Source organism: Physcomitrium patens, chromosome 7 (assembly GCF_059467195.1).
Source record: "Physcomitrium patens ecotype Gransden chromosome 7, ASM5946719v1, whole genome shotgun sequence".
NCBI lineage: Eukaryota > Viridiplantae > Streptophyta > Bryopsida > Funariales > Funariaceae > Physcomitrium > Physcomitrium patens.
In genome coordinates, this window is record NC_143416.1 from 11585070 (window position 1) to 11611756 (window position 26687).

Genomic DNA, 26687 nt, shown 5'->3' on the forward strand with positions numbered 1-26687 from the left:
CATTTATGTTTCTACAAAGCAAATAGAAGTCTCTTCTCTAAAATGTAGTATTAAGATTAAATCTTTTATTACCTTCATATCATTTATCAATATTTTTCTATTACATCTTTGTATTAGTTTTTTCTACAACAACATCTATGTTTTTTTAATTTTTTACCATATAATTGTGTTACTACATGACAATGTTGCAAGTAAGATTTATAAAATTCAAGAGCATATGTGGTGGCTGAATATAATCTTTGTTGTAGACATATACATTTGATCTTTGCTACCATTTTTCAATCCCTTTTTCAATCACTTTCTTCAAATATAGCCTTAAATACTTCCAAAAATGAATTCAAATCATAAAATAGTCATAAATCTTTTTTTTATCAAAGGTGTAAATCAAGAGAAAGCATTTCTTGATAGAAGTACACTTATAAAATCAACTTGAGTAAATCCATTAGGATATTGGAAAAGATGCAACATTAAATAGAGCTTAACTTCTTGCAAAAATCCTTAAAATTTTAATCTTGTTCTATCAAAAATTTTGAGCATACTAATCTTTGCCTCCCTTATGTTTGTAGAAGTGAGAGTTCTTGAATTTAATTGTGATGTTGATCTACTTGCTTCTTTCAATTGCATATCTTTTTGGCATAGAATTTGGATTTCTTTCATACTTGTAGGAATAGTACTTTCATGGCTAGCATTGGTGATGCATAAAATTTTATCCTAAGAGTATTGATAAACTAATAAAGATCTATAATAATTACAAATCTATTTTTATTCCTATTAAGAGTAGCATTTATAATCTTTCTTTCCATAGTTAATTCAAACAAATTTAAAAAGTTAACTTAAAGAAAGATAATCTGTAACCTCTAATATTAAATAAATATTTTTATAAAAAAAAATATTCTATTCTCTTTGAAGAAAAAATTGGTATTAAAAAACTAAGATGTTTGTTTAAAAGTGGATATTCTACAACCTTCAAAATAAAAAATTAAAAATGAGATAATCCACTCACTTTTAAAATAAGACAAGAACAATAAGCTAGTACTTTTGTTAAACTATCAAGGACATGAACTTCAAAAAACTAAAAGATCTATAAATTCTTATATCATTTAAAAAGACTAGAAAATCACTCAAAGATGATATAGTATTAATTAGGATAGATATTGTTAAAGATAAAAAGACTAAAAAGTCTTAAAACAAGACTAAGGACTTAAAAAGCATTGACAAGAGTGAAGAAAGTTCTTGCCTCTATATATACTATCTAACTAAGAGCTACGATATAATATTCTATAGGACCTTCAATACATGTTGACTTTATAAGACATAACTTAACTTGCAAGGCAAGTTTTTTATATATACACTATATAATTAGTTTATTCTATAAGCTATCAACATGCTTAGCACATGATTAATTTATTGACTAAGTTTGTAACCTATCAATCAATCATAAACACAAATAAAGTCAAAAAAATACCTCTATGAAGCTTCTAGAAAGCTTTTCTAAGAGATATTATAAAATAAATCTATATTTTCTTACTTCTACTTAATCATATAGGTAATTATTAGAATAAATACATATATCTATGATAATAAGATAATAGATATATCAAGAAGACAACAAATGCCACCTCTTCTTATAAAAGTAGAAAATAATCAAAAATATAAAGTCAAAGAATTTTTAGACTCAAGATGGCATTAAAATAGGTTAAAATATCTTATTCATTGGTATAGATATGATATTCGTGAATGCATGTAGGAGCCAACTAAGAATTAAGTAAATGTAACAAAGAAGGTTGATGCTTTTTATTAACGAAATCTATCTAAGTCAAGATAAAAAATAATAAATCTTTGCTATAAAATAATTATAATTTAAGAAAGATTATATTCTACCTTCTATCCTTATTTATAATTTTTATGTATTTGTGGCATTAAGAAGATAAAAAAACCATCAATTAGCACATTCAACTCAAAAGCTATTATTTTCTCAATTACTCAATAAAATATTATAACTATCACAATCTTCAAGATGATGCAATAAAGATGAAGATCCTTAAAAAAGACATATTTTTTTTCAAATAGATATTAAAATACAACTTTTTTGGTATCACAACTTAAGAAGAGACTTTCAATACTTGATGATATTACTAGGGATTAGAACTATTTTTAATAAAATAGCAAATATTTTGTTTGAAGGAAGTTATAAATACCTCAATAATAATCAAATAATAAAGTAGTTTTATCACCTTAGAATGGAATATTATCCATAGTTGAGAGGACTTATCAACTATCTTCAAATAGAACAACAAATAGAATATGTGATAAATCTAATTTGTTGCATCTTAGACTTCATCAACATGTAATCACTACTCCTTGTGGAACTCATTCCTAAAAGAGGAGGTAATGTCATAGACATGCATTTATTCTAATAATTATCTAGATAATATAATTAGATAGAAATAGATAAAAATAAATTAATGTCATAATATCCTTTAGAAAATATTCTTAGAAGCTTCATAGATGTGATTTCATCTTTATACATGTCTATGAATAATTGGTAGATTGAAAACTTGGTCAATAAATTAGCCACATCTCATACATGTTCATAGCTTGTAGTACAAGCTAACAATCTGGTGCATGCATTAAAAACTTGCTTACAAGTTAAGACACATATCTTACAAATTGAACACGTGTTGAAGGTCCTATAGAACGTTGCCACATAGCTATTAGATAGATAGTATATACAAAGGTAAAAAAGAAGCTTTCTACACTCTTGTCAATGCCATTCTTGTTCTTAGTCTAATTTCAAAAGTCTACACTCTTCTTTTCTTTGGTAATAGCTATTTTAGTCTTAATACTATACTATTGTTTAAGTAAATATTTATTTTTTTCGAATTACATAAGAGTATTTTGATGTTCTTTTTACTTTGATTCATGTCTTAAATAAAAGACCACTTTAATATTTGATGATTATTAAGGCCTTCAAAACTTTATTCAAATAAAATATTTCAAGCATCATCAAAGGTTATTCTAACTTTTGATAATATTACCAAATATTAGGATTCTCTTCCAAAGTTATGATATCAAGCATATTGTCTCTTATTATCTATTTAAAAAAGAATATGTTGTTCTTAAGAATCCTTATTTCCATTATGTTGTCTTGAAAACTATGAGAATCTCAATGCATTGTCTAGTAACTTAGTAAATGATAGCTTTTAAATTTATTTTTTTAATTATTGATTCTCTATCTCTTTAGTACCACAAATATATAAAAATTACAAAAAAAGATAAAAGATAAAATATAATTTTTTTAACCTTATTTTCTTCACATCAAAGAATTATTTAATTCTTCACTTTAATTTTGATGGATATTTTTAATTAAAAAAATATTAATCCTATTTTTTTTATTTACAAGATTTTTGGCTAACTTCCATGTATATTCACTAATATCATATTTATGCCAATATATAAGATATTTAATTTTTTTTTGCACCACCTTAAGTCTACAACTTCTTTGACTTCAAATTCTTCATTATTATCTACTCTTATAAAAAGAAAAAGTATCATTTGTCTTTTTTTTGGTATATCTATTATCTTATAAGGCTTAAAAAGAGACACATGGAATATGAAATGGATCTTTATAGACTCAGGTAAGTATAATCAATAAGCAACTAAACTAATTTACTTATAACTAAAAAATGGTCCAAGTCTACAATAATCTAACTTGTCACAAAGACAAATAGTCTTGATATTATGATAAAAATAATTATACTTTTTTATTAACATGGAATTGAAGTTATTCCTTGTAATAGATATTTGTGATGATTTTTTGTTATTCTTGAGTTTTTAAAATTTGTATCTTCATTATTGCATGTAGCTTTGATAAAAGATTTTTCAAATCTTGTATTACAAGATTATCAACTTTTAAACAGTTAAAAATATCAATTCATAGATGATAATTATAAAAAACTACTAAATAAAAAATGTCATTTGCTCTTATTTTTAATAGTACTACATGTAAAGTAAAGTAAGATTTATATTTTTCTATAAATAAATATCTTAAAAAAATCAATGCAATAAAATATTTATACAAAAAGAAATTATTTTTAAAACTTCAAATGATATTTTTTCTTCTTAATTCCAATTTAGTTTCAATTTAAGAAAAAAATTGATAAATATTTAATGATAATTAGAAAATTTTAAAATATATTAAATGCATCTTATTATTTTTGAAATATTTTAATTTATAATATTTTGAATATTTTTAGAATCCATCATAAGGCAATCATTTAAAATAATATATTCTAAGAAATCAATTTGAGTTGTGTGAAATACATCCTTTTCTATCTTGGCATGTAATTCTATCTTTTTAAGTCTTTATAATAGACAAAAAATATTAATTTTATATTCTTATATATTCTAAGAATAGATTAAAATATTTTTAAGATAATAAATAACAAAATTATTTAAAAGTTATCAAGAAATATCATATATTAAATATTAAAAAGCACCTTCAATATTTATACATCCAAAAAATATGATATTATATTCAAAATATCCATACTTTGTTTGAAATAAAATCTTCTACGTTTCTCTTTTTTTGATGCATAATAAATCATATTTATTTTTTAGATTTATTTTTATATAAATATTTGTATAATTTAATTCATTAAAAAAATTAATATCAAAAATAAAAAAATATCTATTTTTGATGGTAATCTTATTGAATCTTCAATAATTTATACTCATCTATAGTGATTCATATTTTTTTTCTTCACAAACATAAATAAATAAACTCTTCTTAGAAATTTTGAATATTTTATGAAGTTTTTAACCAAATTCTTATCAATATGTCTCTTGAATGGAGCCAATTTGTTTTATAATAAGATATAAATTAATTCAAATAGTGATTAAATTTTTTTTTAAGATAAATTGAGTAATTATAAGAAAAATGCTTCAAAAGAATATTTTTATTTTTTTCAAGTATGTCTTGATATTCTTGATACTTACTTAAAATGCCACTTGAAATCTTTCTACCATCAAAAGTAGATGTGGCATGAATAACAAAAGATGATATTTTTTGCAACATGAATAAAGGCCTTTGCACCTATTAATATGAATTTAGACTTATGATATTTTACTTGGATAATAGAACTTTAAGTAATGCTATGAAAAAAATCAATGTTACAAAAAATCTAGCTAATTTAAGGATTATAGTTCTTTAGCCAATAAAAACCTAAAATAAATAGTTTTTAAAAAATATTTAATAATATTAAATATTATTAAGATATTATGTCTATTAGTTTATTTATCTAAAAGAATAGCTTCATGAGTAATTGTCAAGGACATGAATCTCAAAGCACTAAAATGTTAATACACTCTTGTATCACTTAAAAAGACTAAAAAATCACTCAAAGGTGATATAGTATTAAACTGGGATGGCTATTGCTAAAGACAAGAAGACTAAAAAGTCTTGAAATAAGACTAATAACTAAAAAGACATTGATAAGAGTGAAGAAGACTTCATTGTTGCTTCCATATATACTCTTAATTAGGAACTTCATGGCAATGTCTTATAAGACCTTCAAAATGTATTGACTTTGCAAGACATGTATTTTAACTTGCAATGCAAATTTTCTATGTGCACCACATAATTAGCTAATTCCGCAAGCTACCATCACGTGGTTAACTTATTTACTAAGTTTTTAATCTATCAATCAACTACAAACACATGTAAAGTCAAAATAATCTCTATAAAGCTTCTAGAAAGCTTTTATAGAAAATATTATGAAATAAATCTATTTTTATTTACTTCTATTTAATTATATAGGTAAATATTAGATTAAATATGTATTTTTGTAAAAATGATATCTCTTGAAGACAACAAACAACCATCTATGACTTCTACGTGCATGGACTTAGTTTTTTTCACTCAAGATATTTCTTCTTTTTGATGAAGTCTTTATCTACAAAAACAAGTTGAGGCTCATAAATCTAACAAGATAAATATTTTATAATTTTTTCCTAAATTAACATCTATAATAAAGTAAGATGAAGGATCTAAGGCAAGATTATGATATTTAATGAATGTTACGTAAGATTCTAGCCACACAATTCCTATTATGGTTAGACAAATTTGTTTTTTAATATAATATCTTCTTTGGCAACCATACTTCTTATTTTATGATTAAGTTGCTACTTTGGAAAATATTAAGCAATGTGCTTAAAATCTCTATAATATAAGTATAATCTTTTTCAACGATCTTTTGTCTTTTCTTGCTCAATGAGAGATTTAAAACATATTGTATCAATTTGCATAGGTTTAGACCTTGATGAATAAGTTTTTTAAAAATGTAAGAATTTTTGTCATAACTTAATTTGCTTCTTTTTAACCAAATCTTTGTTCTTGGTATCTTTTAAAAAATTTATTATTACATAAAATAGCTTAAATAATAAAAGTAATTTTTTTTGGTATTTTTAATAATAAGTCTTTGATATTATTTTTTAATCTATATAAAAAATTATTAATTAAGGCTTTATCATTCTAATTAATATTGCAAGTAATATTTTGGAATTTAACAATGTATATGGTAGCTAAACATGATATTTGTTGTAACAATAGGAATTTGGTCTCTACTATTTTTTTTTAAATTATTTTCTTTAAATAAAATTGTAAATACTTCCAAAAATGAGTTTAGATCATAGAAGAGTCAATAATCTTTTTTTATTAAAGATAAAAATCAAAAGATAGTAATTATAAATATGAGCGCACCTATGAATCCAACTTGAGTAAATCCATTATTATATTAGAAAAGTTACAATCTTAAATAAAACTTGACTTATTGCAAAAAAATTCAAAGTTTTGATCTTTTTCCATTAAAATTTTCTAGCATGTTAATCCTTGTTTCATTATACTTATAATAATAAGATTTTTTAGATTTAATTATAAGATTTTTCTACTTGCTTCTCTCAATTGTACAACTTTTTAGGATAAATATTAAACTTCCTTGCGTACTTCTATGATATGTATAGGAATAGTACCTTCATCATTGGCATTGATAATTTGTGAGATTTTTACCTTAAAAGAAGTATTGACAAACTTATGAAGATCTACAATAGTTATAAATCTATTTTTATTTTTCTCTAATGTAGCATCCATAATTTTTCCTGTCATCTTAATAATAGTACTTTAAGAAATTTACAAGTCAAAATAGAGGAGAGTAATATGCAACCTTTGATATTCAATAAAAATATCCACAAAGAAGATTAGTCCACTCTCTTTAAAGAAAAAACTAATGCTAAAAAACAAAAAAAATACAAATTTAAAGTTAAGTAATCTGTAACTTTTAAAGTACAATTATAGAAGTAAGATAATTCAGCTACTTCTAAAATAAATGAAGAATAATGAATTAGCACTCTTATCAAATTATCAAGGGTATGACTTACAAATAATAAAAACCTAAATACACTCTTGTGTCACCTTAAAAATATATATTTTTACTAAAAAATAATATAGTATTAAAATTAAATTGAAAATTGCCAAAGATAAAAATAATAGAGATTCTTGAAATTAAAATAAAAATAAGAAAGGCAATGACAAGAGTAAAGAATGCTTCACTTTTTCTTCCATATATACTATCTAATTAGAAGCTATAAGATAACATTTTTTATAACCTCTATCATGTGTCCAACTTACAAGACACATATATAACTTACAAGACAAGTTTCTACCATATGTACCACATGGCCAACTTATACCATAAGTTGCTAATGTGTATAACAAGTGGCTAACTTCTTGGCTAAGTTTCTAACCTACCAATCAAATACAAACACGTATAAAGTCAAAATCATAACTATAAAGCTTCTCCATAAGATATTATCAAATCTACCTATATTTACCCTCTACCTAATACTTCTTATTTAAATAATTATATATGTCCATAAAACTTAAGAATGTGTATTAGCAATAAACATATTATATATAATAAATAAAAATGGTTATAAAAATTATACATATTGATCTACTCTTATTTAATTTATAAAATTTAAATTTAAAAAATTAAAAATTAAAAATTAAAATCTTTTTAAAGAAGACTAATGACAAAAATAATAACATATATATATATATATATATATATATATATATATATATATATATATATATATATATATATATATATATATATATAAAATTTTATAAAAAAATAATTAGATTTAAAAATAAATTCTTAAAAAAAAATTTAAAATAAGAAATTGAAGAAAAATAAAGATGATATAATTTTAAAAATTAGATAAATGATACATGAAAACATTTAAAAACTTTAAATAGTGGTTTTTTGTTTTTATTTTTGTAAAATAATCTTTAAAAAAATCTACAAAAATGACATAATGGGAGCTATTTAATAGTGGATGCCTCTCTTTTATTGTGTGGACATCCATCCATACTTCACATCTATATATACACATAGTAATACCATTTTCATATCATTATTTTATAGTTCATGTCCTTGCCCTCTTATAATTGTAGTAAATTTTTATCAAAATATTGGTCTTTTGATAAATTTTAATATTATCTATTATAATTAGGATTTTTATTATATTTTATAATTATGATTTTAAGAAAATTCTATACATAAATAAAAACTTTAAAATTTATCAAGAAACCAAAATTTTGATAAAAATTTAATAAAATTATAAGAGGGCAAAGGCATGAACTATATAATAATGATATGACAATGATATTACTATGTGTATGTAAGAGTGTGTGGCTTAGTGGAGAAAGAAGGAAGAGGGTTTTCACACAATAAAAAGAAGATATCTGTCTAATAATTCTCTATTTTTTTTAATTGTGTTAATTAATAATAGATCATTAGATTAATAGCAAAGAAATCTTAAATGCATAGAATAAAAAAAATAGAATAAAATTATAATAAATTTTTATTCCATTAAATAATAAAATATATTATTCAATTATATTTAGATATTTTTATTAGATCAAATAATAGTGGTTTTTTATAAGATCAAAAATAATCAATAGCAAAAAATATTTTAAAAGAAAAAAATTAAGATATAGAATGATATTAATTTTAATTAATTACAATATTCAAGTATTGAATTAAAAAAATAGATGTTAAGATATTTTTTTAGATGTTAAGGTGACTTACAAAATAAAGACATGTAAAAAATGCACTAGTTTTATCTTAATTATTTGATTTATAAATGATATAATTTTAATGAAGGTCAATATAAATATATCAAAAATATAAACTACAACAAATGTGTATTGAAGGTGTTAACTTTATAAGAAAAAAGTATTAAATATAGCTTATAAGAGCTAATTAGTGATTATATTCATTCAAAGAACTACAATAAAAAGAAATTCTATACTTTTTTTAATATACCACAATCTTTTTGATAATAAAAAAAGATTAAAATTTTATATTAAGACTAGTATTATTATTGTGTATGTGTGTCTATAGAAGTAGCTGGACCAATGCTTTTTTATAGCATAAAATTGTGTAAGGATTATAACAAAAATTTCTAAATAATATTAAGACAAGCTACAATGGTAAAAAAATTTAAGATTACATTATTTTTTTAATAAAAATAATTTTTTTAAAGATCTAAATTTTAAAAACTAATCAAATAGAAATTAAACTATAAATATAATATAATAATTAATATCAAATAAAAAGAAGATAGACCAAAAGTATATATAAAAATAAGCAACAATAATTAGAAGCTAATATAGATTCGATTTAAAAAATAATAATAATAAAATCAAAGAAGATCATTTAGTTTAAAATATAAAATGATCTTTTTTTCAAAAAAAAAATAAAAATATCATAAGAAACTTTACTTGTAATTGAATCTCAGTTGTTAGAAATGTGGTATTAAAGGAGGTTAAAAAAAACTAGTTTGAGAAGTTATAATGTGAAAAGTCTTCTTAGAAGGTGTTAGACATATATTAAACCAACAGACGATTTAAAATTAAACTAGTAATTTAAGAAGACATTTTTTTGGTGATTTATTTGAACTTCATTTCAGTGATTGATGTGGGTATTATAGGATTTTTAGACTAAAAATAAATAGGAAATCTCCATAAAAAATATATATTAAATTGATAATAATTAATTAATTAAAATTAAAATTAACACTTAAAGTGGCAAGAATATGTGTAACATATTCAGATTGAAGTGATAACAATCATGGATAAGCAAAGAATTAGAGCAAAAAAAATAATTCGAAATGCAAATAAGAGATATAGTAGAATAAGATAAAGTAAGAATTTAGGGGAAAAAAATTACATAAAAAAATGACACACATTATTAAAAATCTACAGCTCAATTTATTAAATTTTAGAACCATTTCTACTCCTATCTAATAAAAATATAGATAATAAATAAATAAATTTTTATTTTTTATTTATTTATTAACTTAAATCTTAAAATTACTATACTTATTTTTCAAATTTAGTAATTTATTTTAAATATAGATTTTTTTTCAAAACTAAATTATTTAGTATATCTACCAAAAAATTATCTATTATTTTTTCTTTTTAAATTAAATCAATATTATTTATAAAAATAAAGCAAGTATTATATTTATTTTTAATTATTTTTAGTTGAAATAAAAATATCAATATATGTTTTAAAATAAGTGTCCAAAAGTTTTGCAATAAAGTTATCAATTGTATTGTTTTAAAAATATATTTGTGAGAGTATTGGTAATAATTTAAAAACTTATATATATATATATATAATAAAAAAATCTATAGAATCTTCTTAGTTTTTTTTTTTACATAACAAAAAAGAATAGTTTATAAAATTAATTTATTTAAATCAGTTAATTATTTTTTGCAAATGTTTTTTATTCAAAACTGAAGATCATATCTAAAATACAAGAAAACATTTTCTTCTAATTATAATACGATTTTTAGTCTTTAATTTTATTTTTAAATTTAAAAATGGTAAACAATTTTAAAACATTACTAAATAACATGATAACAATAATAATTTGCCACCTTATTAAAATTATTGTTCTTATTTTACATCATAAAATAACAAAAGTTGAAATCAAATATTTAGATGGGAGAGTATAAGAAAAAAATATTCTAAACTGACTATTTTAATACATAAGATTTATACTATACACATTATGTGTGTGTATGTAGACATATACACAAAAATAAATAATTTTTATTCGTAATGTTTACAACATAATAATTTTAAAATTTTCTAAATTAATAGAATGTTCTATTATTTGATATAAGCACCAATTATGATATTCTATTATTTGATATATGCACAGTATATAAAATTTAATATTATTAAGTAATATATGCTTGTCATAAAAATATTAAGCAAGGTCAAATTTATAATAATGTATAATAAATTTATACACTTACCAAATATTATGTATAAATTTAACGTATAATTATGTATAAATTTAATAATTATGTATAAATTTAATATTATAAATTACTTAATATTTGGCAAGTGTAAAAATTTATACTTACTTGCCAAATATTAAGCAAGGTCAAATTTATAATAATCTAATGTTGATTTTTATTAATCTGTTTATATTGATTGTTTTTACAAAATCGGAATTTACAACATCCAAGTTAAATATTTGTACAACAATTTTTTAGTGATAAAATATAATTTTAAAATTAAATAGAAAATAAATGATATAATTTTAATTTCAATAAGTATAAATATATATGTATATATATATCACAATAGAAAATATTTTTTAATTACTAATTTAATATATTAAAGTTATCAAAACCAAGTGAAAATGTGCAAATCAACCATACTGTCACTGCACATAGTAACTAAAAACACTTTGCCAATTCATAATATTTTTGCAAAATTAACGACATCAACAACCTCAACAAATAACCTAAAAGTGTCTAGCCAATCAAATGCCATCTTTATGTGGTGCACATGAATCTCAGGCTTTTTCACCCAGTGTGTACAGCACAATTCTTACATGCAGACATTCCTTCTACACAAGGCCAGTTGTATACTTTTGTGGCTCTTAGGTGTTCCAGTTTATGGACACTTAATGTTAAACTTCCATGTGAAAAATCAAATGGGTTAAGGACATTAAAAGTTCCTCTCAACACCAGCATCATCCATAGAACTCAAGGCTAGAAGTACTTCATTATGGCCTTGCCAGAGAAGAAGAAAAAAAAATCAAAATTAATCTAGTCTAAGAGCAACACAAAACAAGGTTAATTTTTGATGTTTGGAAGGCTCAACTGAATTTCGACTAAAATTTGTTACTCCACACATGACGTGAGCCTTGAAGTTGCATTAAATTGAGTATTTTTCACTACAATGATTTACAGTACAGGACCATGCACAGCAAGAGTAAAATTTAGGCTAACACATTACAAATGTAGTACAAATAAATTTGTATTACATGAATAACTAATATGTTGGAACTTATAGCAACCATCCTCAGCTTCGGGAATGCAGCTGCTTATTGCCATTTCCACAACAGAAACACGATACCCACTCGAATTGCCTTCAACAATTTGACCGCAGTTGCAAAATACCATGGTTTTAGGTCGAGGTGAATTTATCAGCTCCGGCATCCAAAGCAGGTACAGGAGATGGGCACGAAGGAACACAATCCAAAAGGTAACCCCCGCACACCACACCGAATGTTGTAGCAGCACACTGTGGGTAGGCACCACCTTCTAGACCGATCACAGCATGTGCACGGAGAGCATTGGCGGAAGTCGCCGAGTATTCGTCGAGTGGAATTCATGATATGCTTGTGAAGAGTGTCAGAGGCTGGGAAGAGCTGCAACTCAGTCCCATTCGAGAGTTTCACCACTCCGCTTGCTAATTGGGTGATACCCCATTCTTCATGAAAAGCCTGGAAATGGAGCGTAGGAGTGAGAGGTAAGCATAAGGATAAATAGGATCATAACTGTGATGGAAAAGAATCTTACAGTACACGAATGATGAGGGAGATTATCAACAGAAAATTTTGGAGGACATATAGGGTAGATACATAAGCTAAACAAGAGCCTAGAAATTAGGTGTAGGGAAGGCTGTTTCAATGGAAGCTACTGCTTCTGGATTATATTCAGCAATGGGGGGTCAATAAGTCATTAATTAGCTGGTTCAAATAAGCTTGTCACACCAATGGGTACTAAAACTAAGTCTAACTTAGACACACCAGAGGTTACCGGGGAAAAGAGAAAATAAAATAAAATATGCGATAAGATAAAAATAAATATAAGAGAATATAAGAGAAGAAAAGAGCGGATTGAAGATTGAATGGAATATAATATTTTGGAAAATTATGTTCACAATGCCTCCTTCCCTACTACTTGAAAGGAGGGTCTGCAACAAACTCATGACACATACCATAAACTCAACTTTTACATGATTCTTTGGAAGCTGGTCAGAGCGCATTCTTAAGGGAGGAACTTTTTAGAAGGGTATTAGTACCTCAACCGAGGAGTTGGCGCAGTCCTCGTCCTTATGCTTCTGAGACCTCTGCTCACCCATTTATGAAAACTTCATATAAATCAAAGCGAAAAGAAGACTCGAGCTAACCACACTGAACTGAATTTCAGGTCGATCTCAAAACAATCTACGCATGGGGTACACCACATTAAACAAACCCAGTTAACAAGCGATTTCAGAGCAAGAAGAGTTCCTTGTGAATGCCTCAAAAGGAGAATGGCTCAAAACAGCACCACAGGCGTCCTGTGCAATCAATAGTCCAAACAACGATTAACTTTTTCAAAGAATCGCGCTGACTCAAAACCTCTGACGTGAATTCCTTATTCTTGTCTCCATGCCCGTTTTTTAGAAGTTCTAGCGTAATAATTAACTACATTTAACTACAGAAATAAAAAAGAGAAGAAGAAGCGTATGAAGAACAGATGTAGGGTACATGGAGGGACGCGGATTATTTACCTTCGCCTGTTGTGATAAAGGTACTGCTGTTGCACCTACGGTTAGGAACAGAAACTTGGTCACAAGCTTTAAAACTTTCAGAGTGACAAAACCAGATTTAGCAAGCACTCAAATCAAAAAGCTGACTCGAATCATACGTAACAGCTGCATTAAAAATTAACTTACTCCAGTACCACAAGTGCACGTGCCCCTAAGAAATTCCAAACTGGCCACACAATGCTACAAATCGAACTCGAAAGGAATGTCATCCCCAGCTAACACAATGCAGGAGAGCAACTGATCGGTTCTGCTATTGTGGTCACTCATAACGATATCAATCAAATAGCTGTCACCAATGCACTCTTCGGGCAATACATCGTAGTTGGGGTCACATTCAAAAGACTAAAGCGAAAAGATTTTGATTGGGATAGAGAATGGAGGAGAAATACACGGAAGAAAGTGTGAGTTTCGCTTGGGTGGGCACTGACCTTAAATAACAGAATTTACTCCCAAGACTTGTTACTTGTCAAAAAAATAGAGAGAATATGGAAATTCTTGTTCCGACTTAATGGAATAGAACACTTAACATGAAATCTTCAACGCAATACCTGAGAGCAATCCAGCAACCAGAAGCAGATGCAGCATCGAGTGCGCAGCCATTTTTATTCCCATCTTCATAGTGCTTTACGTGGAGCAACTCTGCGTTGTTTTCTACCCAAAAGCCTTGAGTCTTCACAAGCCAACCTGCACACGGTACAACACCCACGGTTGGTCCGAGCACAGGAGGAGATAGCTCAAATGTTTGGTGTGACGGCGAAAATGAAGAATCAGCAACCATGAGGTTCTTTGAAGAATGCAGGACTCGAAGGAAACGTTGAAGAAGGACTTCCTTGCTCCAACCAGCGAAATGACATGGAATGAGAAGGGAGGCGTGGAGCACTGACACAACGTGAGGGACGACATAGTCAATTCACAAAACCTTGGACTTGACCCCTGCCCACCTTCGGAACCCTGAAAACATTCTCAGCCTGCAATGCTCAAAGGTGTTCGTCACCATGTGACCAACCTAACGCCTGCAGTGTGAGCACCCAAATCCCCAACATGCAATCCAAGAAGAATGGACAATGTGAAGCAGACTCTCAGATTTCAGTGTAGCAACAGAAGTTTGGTGGTACTGCAGCAAGAATCCCAGCCACGAAGGACTATCAGTTACCACCCCAACCTAATAAATTTCCGAATGCAGGATTAATAAGGAGATGTGGACCTCTCGTTATCTTTCCCTCATTCCAAGAATTCTGAAACCAGGGTTGAGAACTAGGTCCTCGTCGTAGAAGACTCTGCAGCTGCTAGAGATTGACGCAGACGATCAGCTCACGGGCATTGTAACACACACCCAGACACCAATACCACTAACTTCAAAGCACACACAGACTCCAAAGTAAATAAGACTGGTGACGAAATAAGGCCTAATGAGAACTGCAACCTAATCTCATGACAAAGTGCGACTCCAGACCTGTCAAGTACTTCAACGCAGCCGTGCAGACATCACAACGAGCTGCCAATGAGCTCAGGGTTATGTTAGTCTACCGCCATAGTCCTCAAACCAAAACACCCACCAAGAGGTTGACGAAATACAGTAAAGATTTGGAGGAGGCTCTTCCACCAACTCAGTTTGCAGTGCAAAAAAGCTGGATTTGATGGGATGCAGTACCACTAATTGTGATAAGCAGCTTGACTAATCAGTTGGCTTGGTCAAAGTCTACAGCTGCAATTAAGCAACAGTTTTTATTGCACTAATTTCTATGCAGGAAAAAATGGGTTCATGCATGTAGATTTGATCAACACGTACATGTGGGTTGGTTTGCAGTTGAAGTTTTTGTTAAGATGCGTTGCTGTTGATGATTTTTAACTGTGTGACTTTGAGCAACCAGTTTGCTAATTCAACCTGACTTTGCAATAATTATAATTATTGTTGTTTTAATAATAGACCATAATTCTCTTCAACTCATGGATTCTTACCCTTGTTTCTTCAAATGATCCACAACTGCTTGGTCATTTATCTGTGTTTGATTACTTGAAAAGCATGTATGTTATCATCTTTTATTAGATATGTTTTTTTCTTTCCTTTTTTTACATAATAATATATGGTAAGAAATTTTTATTTAAATATTTTTGTTGCAGCATTCTGACTACTTCTGCAATATTTGTACTCTCTTACATCTTTAATTTTATTTGTCTCACATGCCTTTGCTTTACAATAAGTTGTTAGAAAATATAACACAAAAGATTCTACAAAATCTTATTAATATAAAATCTTCACAATATTAGTATTTTCTGTTTTATATATATATATATATATATAGATGAATTTTTACTTATATGTAAATACATATGTATATATTTACTTATATGAATTCAAACCCTTCAAATGATAATAATAAATATATATTGTACATATGTTTGTGCATTCAAAAAAATATATTATTGATATGTTTCAAATAGCAAAAAAAATGTAAAAACTATTAATAATATTATTAGGCAATTTACCAAATCTTAATGCTATTTTGAATAGTTTTATAACCATGTTGTTGAAGAAAAAAATAAGTTTTAGATAATTATTATAATGCAATATGATTTTTATTATAATATTCTTGTTCTATAAAATCTATCAAAAACACCAAAAATAAAATACAATAAAAAATAAAATCTTATAAATGATTTTGAAATTTATATTCAATTCTAAAAATTTACTTCATGTTAATATTCATTTTCTAAGAATTGTTTTGTATTTATAGTACTGATATAGATAGGCAATTATTTAAATGATATAATGATATTCATATTTTTAGTATTAATATTCTGGTTAAGCTTTTTTATTATATTCTAGATTTTAATATCTGAGCAAGTAAGTTTAACACTTTAATATTTTAAAACACCAGTTTGATATTGATTTACCTCAATTACATTTATCAAAATAATCTTTAAGCTGTTTAAATTGATATTTTTTTAACCATTCAGAATGAAAAAAATATATGTATTGAAAAAAATATATATATATGTATATATATTAATCTAATTTATTTTATTTTTATCAAAATAAAACACAATTTTTAAAAAATCCATCAAATTTTTAATTTTGATATTCTAAAATGGATTGTATACATAAAGGCAAGATTAGGGTGATTATTAATTTGAATGGTATTTTTATACTTAAATCTGATAGCTTCTATAATAGGTAATTTTTGAATCTTAAAATATTTATCTTTCAAAACATATCCATCAAAAATACATATATCAACTAAAAACAGCATACACATAGTTCAAGAAAACTTCTGTAGGATTAATAAATTTGCTCAAATACGATGGAATGGAATTATAATTATAATTTTTGTTTGACTCATATTTTTTGTCAGCTATAATCTTGAATTGGGAGTTACAAAATTGATGCATGCAGACTATATGCAGTTGAAACTCCATTCAGGAAAAAAGAACAAAAAAAAAAAAAAAAAAAAAAAAAAAAAGCTGATTTTCTATTAAAGTGAAAAAAGTTCTTTCCAATCGTTTAAAAAAAAAATGTGGTTTAATTGAAAGGTCGCAATTATTCCAAAGTTATGACCAGTCCAGAAAGTACTCACCACTCTTGTGCCCTCCAATCCAAGTTACCTCCTTTTGAGCACCACCAATATGTTTGCAGTAAGAATAAATAAATAAATAAAACAAAACCATTATGTTGCAGGTTGGATGAGAGTGAATCAATCCCCTGAGACACCTCAGCCTCTGGTGGCCAGGTTCATTTACTTGTGTAACATGCTCTCAACAGGTGTGATTGAAGGCGCAGTAAAATCAAAATTATTCCTAGTCTAAAACTTCCTCTAACTATCATACAAAAAATAAATAAATAGGAGAAAGAGCAACAACAAAGTTACACCCACTGTGCCAACAAATGGAGGTGATGCTGCTGTGTAGGTTCACAGAGTGGTCACAAACCATCTACAGCTGTGACCAAGTCACAAGTAAAAAAACACATGATTAACATATATACATATATATGTGTGTGTGTGTGTGTGTGTGTATGCGTGGACAAATATATAAGTTTCACTTTTGTTACTCCTTTTTCAACTCCTGGTGTTGTAGTACTGAAAGCTGCAGCCACTGTAGGCACCCTTGCCATGTCATCAATCACTATGAGCCTGGCAGAATCCTTGTCCCATACTCATCACCATCTTGCGACAAATCATACAACATCAATACAACATCCACAAACATACTAAAATAATAAATTAAAAAATAAAAATGAAGAAGAAGAAGAAGAAGAAGAAAAATAGATAGGCCATTGCTGAAGTTGTTGACAAGCAAGATGAGGCATCATGCTCAGTCCCCATCCTGACCTGTGAACAGGCCAAGGGTCAATCTTGTTGCCCCCCTTGTAAAAAAACAGATAATTTCCCTAGATATGAAAAAATAAATTAAAGCTTAAAAAACAAAAAGTTAAAAAGTAGAAGAAATGAAAACCATATGAATAATTGTTTTAAAAAAAAAGTTTGACCCTGCAATGTCAACAAGGTGTGCATCATGTGACATTGCTTGTCATCAGCTGTCTGTCACACACCTTCTGATGTGGATCTTTTCCTCTCCTCCTCCTCCTCCTCTTTGCAATAGTAGAGCTAGAGCTGCGATTTGGGAAACACAGAAGTTGTTGACTACTACTGTTAGTATGGCCAAAGCCTGGATAATAATGTGGAGAATACCAACACCAGGTGTATATTTTGTGATGTGGATTGCAATTCACACAGTCTCTGTGGGATGCATTTATAGTAGTCAGACAGACGTGGGTTTTTGTTTCCTTTCTTGTGGTGCAACTAATTGCTTGCTTGTGAGTGGGGCAAGGTCAGGTAGTTTGGGTGGGGGGGGTCATTCATTTCATTGCAGAGAGGTTGAAATTCATCAAAATTTGAAGACATAAGGTAGTATGTAACAATGGCCATGAATGGGACCCCTCGGGATAACTGCAAATTCATTCATGGTGGTGTACACCCTCTTCATTCAATACCTTGTCATTCTTTTTCAATTTTGACATAGTGGTGGTGGAAGTGGTGGGAAATTGCATCAAGAAGTACCTGTGGGTAGTAGTTATGACCAATTTCCCTTTGATGGTGAATTTGATCCAGCCCAATTCCACCCAATCAATCCCAAGTTCAGTTATGCTACCTCTTTTATGAACTTGGTGACACGACAGGATTGAAGCTTGTTGAGTCTCACAATTGCAGCAGCAGCCTTATCGACAATTGCTGCTGATATGAACCTCACAAATTAATAGCTAGTTATCTTGAATTTGCTAAGTTGAGAGATAGAGTATGTATAACCATGATTTTACTTATTTTTATTTAATATTTTCCCAGAGTTTTTTTTTAAATTAATTTATTTTTTTGGTAGCTTTCAGTGAGTACGGTTCTGTGGACTTCTACTTGGTTGGATCATCAACATCAGCTAAAACCATAGAGGCCTACCACATGGGTATGGAGTGATACAACCACATGTATGAAAGAGACCCATGTAGGAAAAATGTGAACCCTAGTTTTGTCAACTCTTTTTTCCAGCAATTTAACCAACTCATTTGCCTGGCTGCTCATGGGCATCAAAACAAGTATGTAGTTCACTTGAATATACAGCAGTTGTAGAGCAGCAAATGAGAATTGACAACCAGAGCTTTGGAATACTACCATTGCAAGGCACTCAAACCATGAGTGATTCTGAGGACTGTTACTCAACAAGATTAGAGCATAATTAGCAAGTTCCAATTTAGGCCTTGTGAATCTCTTTTTATCATCTAGATTGTTGTATTTTTTTATTTTTATTTTTATTTTTTTTTGAGATGATTACAAGAGAACAATAACTTATTACTATTGCCAACATTAACATATGCCTTATTTTGGAACTAAGAGCATTTTCATGTACAATTTGCATTAATTGACCATAATTATTTAATACTTTTCTACACAAATATATACATACATTTTTAGAAGTTAAACTTTTAAATGTAATGAATGAATTTCACAATGCTTTAAGTTACAAAACCTTTCAATTATAAGGACCATATTAAAATACAATTCTTTAGGTCTTGTCAAGTTCTTATCAGTGCTGAGCAGTGAGTGTTCTCATGTACATGTTAGGTACATAGGAGAGAACTGGCCATTATGAGGTGGAAATGCATGAAGCAGTGGGAATACATGCTTAGTTGCTGTTTGTTTGTTTGTTTATTTATTTATTTATTTATTATTTTCATGTAAGATTGAAAACTTCAAGAGTGGATAATTTCTTTTAAGGAAATTGGCTTGCTTTGTGAACCATTGTTTAGTAGGTCTTTGTCCTTGTAGTCTTATTCTAGTAGAATTTTTGCAAACAATTCTTTGTTTCATGTTGGTTGGATTTAATGGATTAGCAAAGCAAGTGATAGCAAAATCGTTGATTGGAATATTGGTATATGGTTGCTCTATCTTCAAAACTAAAAAATTATTTGTAAAGTTTCTGGTAGGTTGTTAGGGCACGTAGACATGAATGTCTAACTTATTTTCAACTGCAAGAATGTGGTTATTCTATTAAAGTTAGAAACCACATTAGAAATCTCTAAAAAATTTAAACTAAGAAAAGGGAAAACTTATTCATTGGATTAAACATGAAATTGATGTTTAGAATTTCTTTTTATCTTTTGTTCACTATCTGTTTCTTTTTCCTTTTTGTTTTCAAACAAATGAGAATATGTATTTGTACAAGGAGCATTATACATAGACAAATTAGATGACAAATATTTATACTTCTAGTTTGTAGTGAAGCATAAAAGAGTTTATTATTTTCTAATAACTTGCATTTCTATTTTTTATTCTTACAACATACTTGTCAAAATAATAGAGCTAAGTTATTAACTATAATTATACATTTGAAAAGTAGATATCATGTTTTGGAAGTATACTATAAATTTTTTCTTTAATTGTATATGATTTAAAGGCTGTAATGTATATATAAATATATATATATATATATATATAAGTTATATAACACCGCTTAAGAAAAGGACATATATTATTGCCAAAAGATTAATTATATTTTTGTTGCTTAACAATTATTGCAGCTAACATAGCTTTCTTACAAAATGTTAACCTTTTGCATATTGTGGATAGAATTTCCTTCTTGTGTGTTCTAATTACTTAGTATAAATTTTTGTTTTACAAACAACTTTATTCTGTTTTTTTAATATTGGAGCAACCATTGTTTATACTCCTGTTATATTCAATAAAAATTTGAGATTCCAAAGGTAGATACTTATATTTATTTATTTGAGGTTTCTTTTTTACAATTATTGCTATAATAGAGAATTTATCAATATTTATCATATTTATTTATTTTTTATTATCTTTTAATATTTAAGTTAAGGAATAAGTCCTTAGGATTTTACAAAGTATCATTATAACAAAGATTTCTAATTTGTATATATATAAATGTATATTCTTTTGAAAATAAAACTAATATACCTATATACTTGTGATTGGTGATTAGAAGCAAATATATATATAAGATTAATAATATACACCATAATTATTGTATAGTTATTGACTTCATAATTAATAATAATTGTAAAAATTTTAATACTATTAAATACCTATATCATCTTAATGTTATTTAAATTTACTATATCCATAAAATTTTAATAATTTTTGGATAGTTTTTTAGTTTTATTTGGACAAAACATAATCTAAGATTAATTTGAAGTATACTATCAAATTAAGCCTATGGTTTAATTGAGTGATAACATTTGTTGTTCTTTTACAATATATATATATATATATATATATATATATATATATATCTTTATTTTTTATAGTAAAATTTATAATAAATATTAAATAAATTTATAAATAATATCCATTATTTTTTATTAATATTTTATTGTAAGCACGAAGTGAGCTATATTTTAAGATATAGAGAATTTAGAGAATTTACTGGTTGCATTCAAAGATATAATTTAATTTGTATAATTTGTTTCATAATTTAAAAATATATATATATATATATATATTAAAAAAATAAAAATATTTAAAAACTAAATTTTCATTACTTCAAAAACCTATATGTAAGATGTCATTTTTTATTTTTTTGTTATTTTTCCTCAGAGAAGATAGTGTTATCAAAGCAGAAATTTGACAAAAATTACATAAATCTTGCTTTAGGAAGCTACTATATAAATATGTCTATCATTTAAAATAATTGTAAAATTATTTTTATACTAATTATTTACAGTGTCTTTTATTAAGACAAAAAATTGTACCAGATTAAATTTATTATTTATTAAAATATTTAATATTATAATATTAAATATTTTAAGATTATGCAAATGAGTTAACATTTCTTTTTCCTTAAAATTATAAAAATTAATACTAAATTCAAACTATATTTAAATTTTTTTGATAAAAAAACAGTATTAAAAATATGAAGAAAAAACATCTAAATAGAATTGTAAAAAATAGTATTTTAATATGATTTTTTTTGAAAAAATAACATATATATAATTTTGTAATAACTATTGTCAAGTATAAAAAAATAATAATTTTGAATCAAAACTAGAGTTCAAGGACAACATTGATAAGACTAACAATGGCCTCAATCTTACATTTATAAGTATTAACTCTCAAAAAAATCATGTAAAAGCTTCATAAAAACTATGAAGCTTATATGCCAAGTATCCAACTTACATGATATTTTTATAGTGGCTTCATAGAAGTAAAAAAATATATAGAAAACTTTGTAGAGAAGTTATTGTAGCTAAATAAAACACGTAAAAATTCAATTTAAATCTCAAAAGCTATTTTCATCTTTTTTTGAGGAAGATGTATTTATTTAATTTATTCCTATTAATTTTTACTTACTTTTAAATTTTTGTGCTTACTGAAATAACTTATGTTTTTGTAATTTTTTATGTCTTTTATAAAGAAATTCAAAAATAAACATTCAAATTTTAAATTTCTTTAAAAATTGATGATATAAAAAAAATTATTAAATGACATTTTTACAATTTTTTATTAATTTTTAGCTAAGTAGAGTTTAATTATTTTTCAATCTATTTATAATATTGTATATTTAAGCAAGTTTACGACCTAAATATTCAGTTATTATCAAACTCATTACAACTATTTTTAAATAATACATTTGAAATGCAATCTGATTTAGCCATAATATCCGATAAGATTAACAAGTATTAAGATAGTTTTATAAATTTATGGTATTAAACATATTGTACCTCATCATCTACTTGAGAAATAATGTGTCCTTTTTGACAGTCTTGGTTTTGATTTTAATTCCATAAGTTCTGTAATAATCCAAAAGGTTTATTTTAAAATTTTATCAATAAATATTCATAAGAAATACATTTTTATTATAAGTTCTTTGTCTTGCTAAATAAAATTTATAAAAAAATATATAAATTTTAGGTATAAGATTTTTTTTCTAGCTCTATACTATCTGAATCTTATTGTTAGTATTTTGGCTTTGACTTCTATTTATGATACTATTTTAGATAAAATAAAATAAAATAGTAAATTTTGAGATTTTTGATAGCTTCTTTGTGTACTTATTAATGTCATACTTGCACTAATATACAAAAAAATTCAACTTATATTAACATCACTTTCAACCTCAAATTTCTTCTACCTCTAATATTTAGTTACTATTTAATATAGTAGAAGATGGAGGTAATTACTTCTTTTTATATATAAAAATATTATACAATTTATATCTATTAGAAAAAAAACTAAAAATAAATAAATAAAATCTAAAATAAATAAATATATAATTTAGTAATTATAATTAACATTTAATTTAATTAATTTCTATTTAAATAATATATACTTTAAATACTTAATATTTGAACTTATGACAAGGTGAATTGGTCTTTTAGAAATAGCTTTATTGTTCTATAAATCTCTAAGAACATACTTGTGATGTCCTATGTTATGAGGTTATTAACTCTAAAAAAATCAAAGGAATCAATTTGGAGATGATAATTATATTTTTTTTTATAAGTAGAAGAATATGATATTTTATTATATACTTATTTTTCTATTTGTAAGAGGGTTGTCTAGTTTTCTTAATGCTTAATTTAAATGCTTTACTTTATATATTTTTTGATTTAATAATTAATTCATTAAAATAGTAATAAAATAAAATAATAGAACTATATCTATCAATAATATCTACTAATACTATTATGAAGAATAAAATTTAATATTTTAAATAGAAATTGTAATTTCCAATCAAATATTATATTTTGAATGTATAATTTTATTCATTAATTTAATAAATTTTAGATTTATTTAGAATATTCTGGATTTTATATATTTATTTTATTACTCAATAAATAGCATAATTGTTTTATTCATCTCACTATAGCTTTTTAAGTTGACTTTGAACTAAAATTATACAGTCAAGTTCACATTTTAACTCAATTATTTTTTATAATCTAAAAAATATATTTTGCACTATAAAAAGATCCAATTAAAAATTTATAACTTTTTTAGATATTTTAAAATAAATTTCGGTTATTTCTTTTTTATAATAGCTTTTATTTAAGTTAATTTTTTATTTTATTTTGGTAATTCGATTGACTATTCCTAAAATAGAATTACAATAAACATAAAATTTGTGATTAATACTAAAATCTAGTAAAGCATATAACCATTGTATTTTTAGAATATGTAATAGTTAACAATAATCTATAAGAATGATGAGGCAGAATTTTTTCCAAAGAAGAAGTATTAAATAATTGTACAAATCATTTCAAGGGTTTTTTTCTTTAAGGCAACAAAAACATTTCAAAAACACACTCTATTTTTTCTTTTCCTTTTTACATAGTTTAAAAAATAACCACTTCTAAGAAGTATATTAAATACATTAAAACTAAATTAAGTCCCATAAAGTACATCAAAGTATAAGATTTAAATTACTTGTATTAAAATCTATTAATTTCTTAGTGGTTACAATAGATTGAATAGAATAAAAAATTTATAATCTGTTTACACCTAATCAACAGAGATGAAATTACCAAATTGAAATAATATAGCAAAAGCATTCTAAGAAAAAAGAATTTTATTAAATTTCATTTTCAAGACTATATATTTATATATACTAATAATTAAAATAATTTAATACATAAATAATACTATAAACGTTTGATTTTTAAACAATTCTTCTAAAATATATATACAATAGGAGTTTTTAACTAATATATAAAAATTTCTTTACCTTATACTATATATATTAATACTTTGGAATTGATACTTATCAAACATGTTTTTTGTACAAATTCTTTAAAGACATTGATACTTATAATGTAGTCATATAGTTATTTCAATAAATATTAAGGTATTTTATATTTATAAAAATACTAAATTTTATTTTTGAACTAATTATGAAAAAAATAAAAAATTTCTTCTTGTAAAAGATTACAATTGGTTGAATATTTTTAGTATTTTTTCGATTTTTGATACATAATTGCAAATGCATTCATTAAGGATTCAATTTGTAAGAAATACTAAAAATTTAATAAGATTTAATAGATTATCTTATAAAATCTCAGAATTAAATTATAGAAGACTTATAGCAACATACAATTTTGCTTCTAATCTTTTTACATATTTTTTATTTATTTTGGATTAAAATCTTATCATATAAGAAATATTTATTATCTATATATATATATATATATATATATATTTAAAAATACCTATCCTTTAAAACTAAATCCAGTAAATGGAAGCAAATAGCAAATCTTAATAATCACTATAAAGGTATTTTTTTTTAACATCAGAAATAATACAGATGAAGGCTTGAAATCAATCAGTTTTTGTATTAAAAATACATTATGTGATCTTACTTAATATTTTTTGAATATTTATATTAGTCATCAATATTATCATTTAAATTAGTTTTTGAATAAAATAATATAATAGATTTAAGAATTATATATATATATATATATATATATATATATATAAAAGTTTATGCTAGATTCGGATTATCATATTTATATGTATATAAAAGCTTGGTTATCTATTTTTTGTAATATATAAATGTTTTAAGATCTTTTAAGACCTTAAAATTTTTAAGAACCTTGGTAATATTTAAGGTTCTTAAAAATTAATTATTAAAATTTTATGGGTAATAGGAATTCACATTAAAGTTTTATATTTAAATCTTTAACACATATTATCTAATTAATGAAACTACTTTAGATAATTATACATGTTTAGTTAAATATATTTGGAAGCTCATATTACACATGCTACAAAAGTATTCAAAGACCATGTTTTACATTTAATAGCAAGGTTTAATACAAAAAAAAAGAAAAAAAAGAAAAAAAAAGAGATAATTCTTTAGATTTTACATAAATACCTTAAAAATTGAGAACCACTTTCAGAAAATTTGTAACATTTTTGATAGCTTTTAGGTTTGTGAAAGATCTTAGGATTTCTACAAGAATGTAATTTTGATAGCTCCATTCATTTGCTGTTGAAATCTAGAAAGGCTTCGTATAAACTCATCTACCCAACTACCTCACAACCATGGAAGAGTCACCAATGGTATGACTACAACATTGAAGTTACATTCTTTTGAACTCAAAGCAGTTTTATCATTACTTGTGGTAATACAAAGAAAGGCCCTACTTCTATGAAGCAATTTCACTACAATAATTAATCCTCATATCTTTTGTTTTATTTTGAAATACTA

General features: G+C 25.4%; 1 protein-coding gene across 9 annotated transcripts; it reads right to left on the reverse strand.

The window, feature by feature from the left end:
• Positions 1 to 12291: 12291 nt before the first annotated feature.
• Positions 12292 to 15598, reverse strand: LOC112284402 (uncharacterized). Of its 9 annotated transcripts, none has more exons than XM_024524161.3 (6): positions 15427 to 15566; positions 14522 to 14657; positions 13935 to 13969; positions 13683 to 13721; positions 13461 to 13508; positions 12292 to 12879 (listed from the first exon to the last, which is right to left on the reverse strand). In XM_024524161.3, the coding sequence occupies exons 2-6, from the start codon at positions 14589 to 14591 to the stop codon at positions 12580 to 12582; spliced, it is 492 nt and encodes a 163-aa protein (XP_024379929.1). In that variant the 5' UTR covers positions 14592 to 14657; positions 15427 to 15566; the 3' UTR covers positions 12292 to 12579. The 9 variants fall into 9 exon arrangements, with proteins under 9 accessions (XP_024379929.1, XP_024379928.1, XP_024379926.1 ...); XM_024524160.3 differs by lacking the exon at positions 15427 to 15566 and adding an exon at positions 15178 to 15318; XM_024524158.3 differs by lacking the exon at positions 15427 to 15566 and adding an exon at positions 14915 to 15318.
• Positions 15599 to 26687: the final 11089 nt, after the last annotated feature.

What these genes read in the sequence shown, in the direction of transcription:
- LOC112284402 (XM_024524161.3), bottom strand. Translation starts at nt 14,591, where the DNA reads ATGAAGATGGGAATAAAAATGGCTGCGCACTCGATGCTGCATCTGCTT. An exon ending in GGTTGCTGGATTGCTCTCAG is followed by an intron (nt 13,970 to 14,521) that starts GTATTGCGTTGA and finishes TCCTAACCGTAG; the next exon opens with GTGCAACAGCAGTACCTTTA. An exon ending in TGAGCCATTCTCCTTTTGAG is followed by an intron (nt 13,509 to 13,682) that starts GCATTCACAAGG and finishes ATGGGTGAGCAG; the next exon opens with AGGTCTCAGAAGCATAAGGA.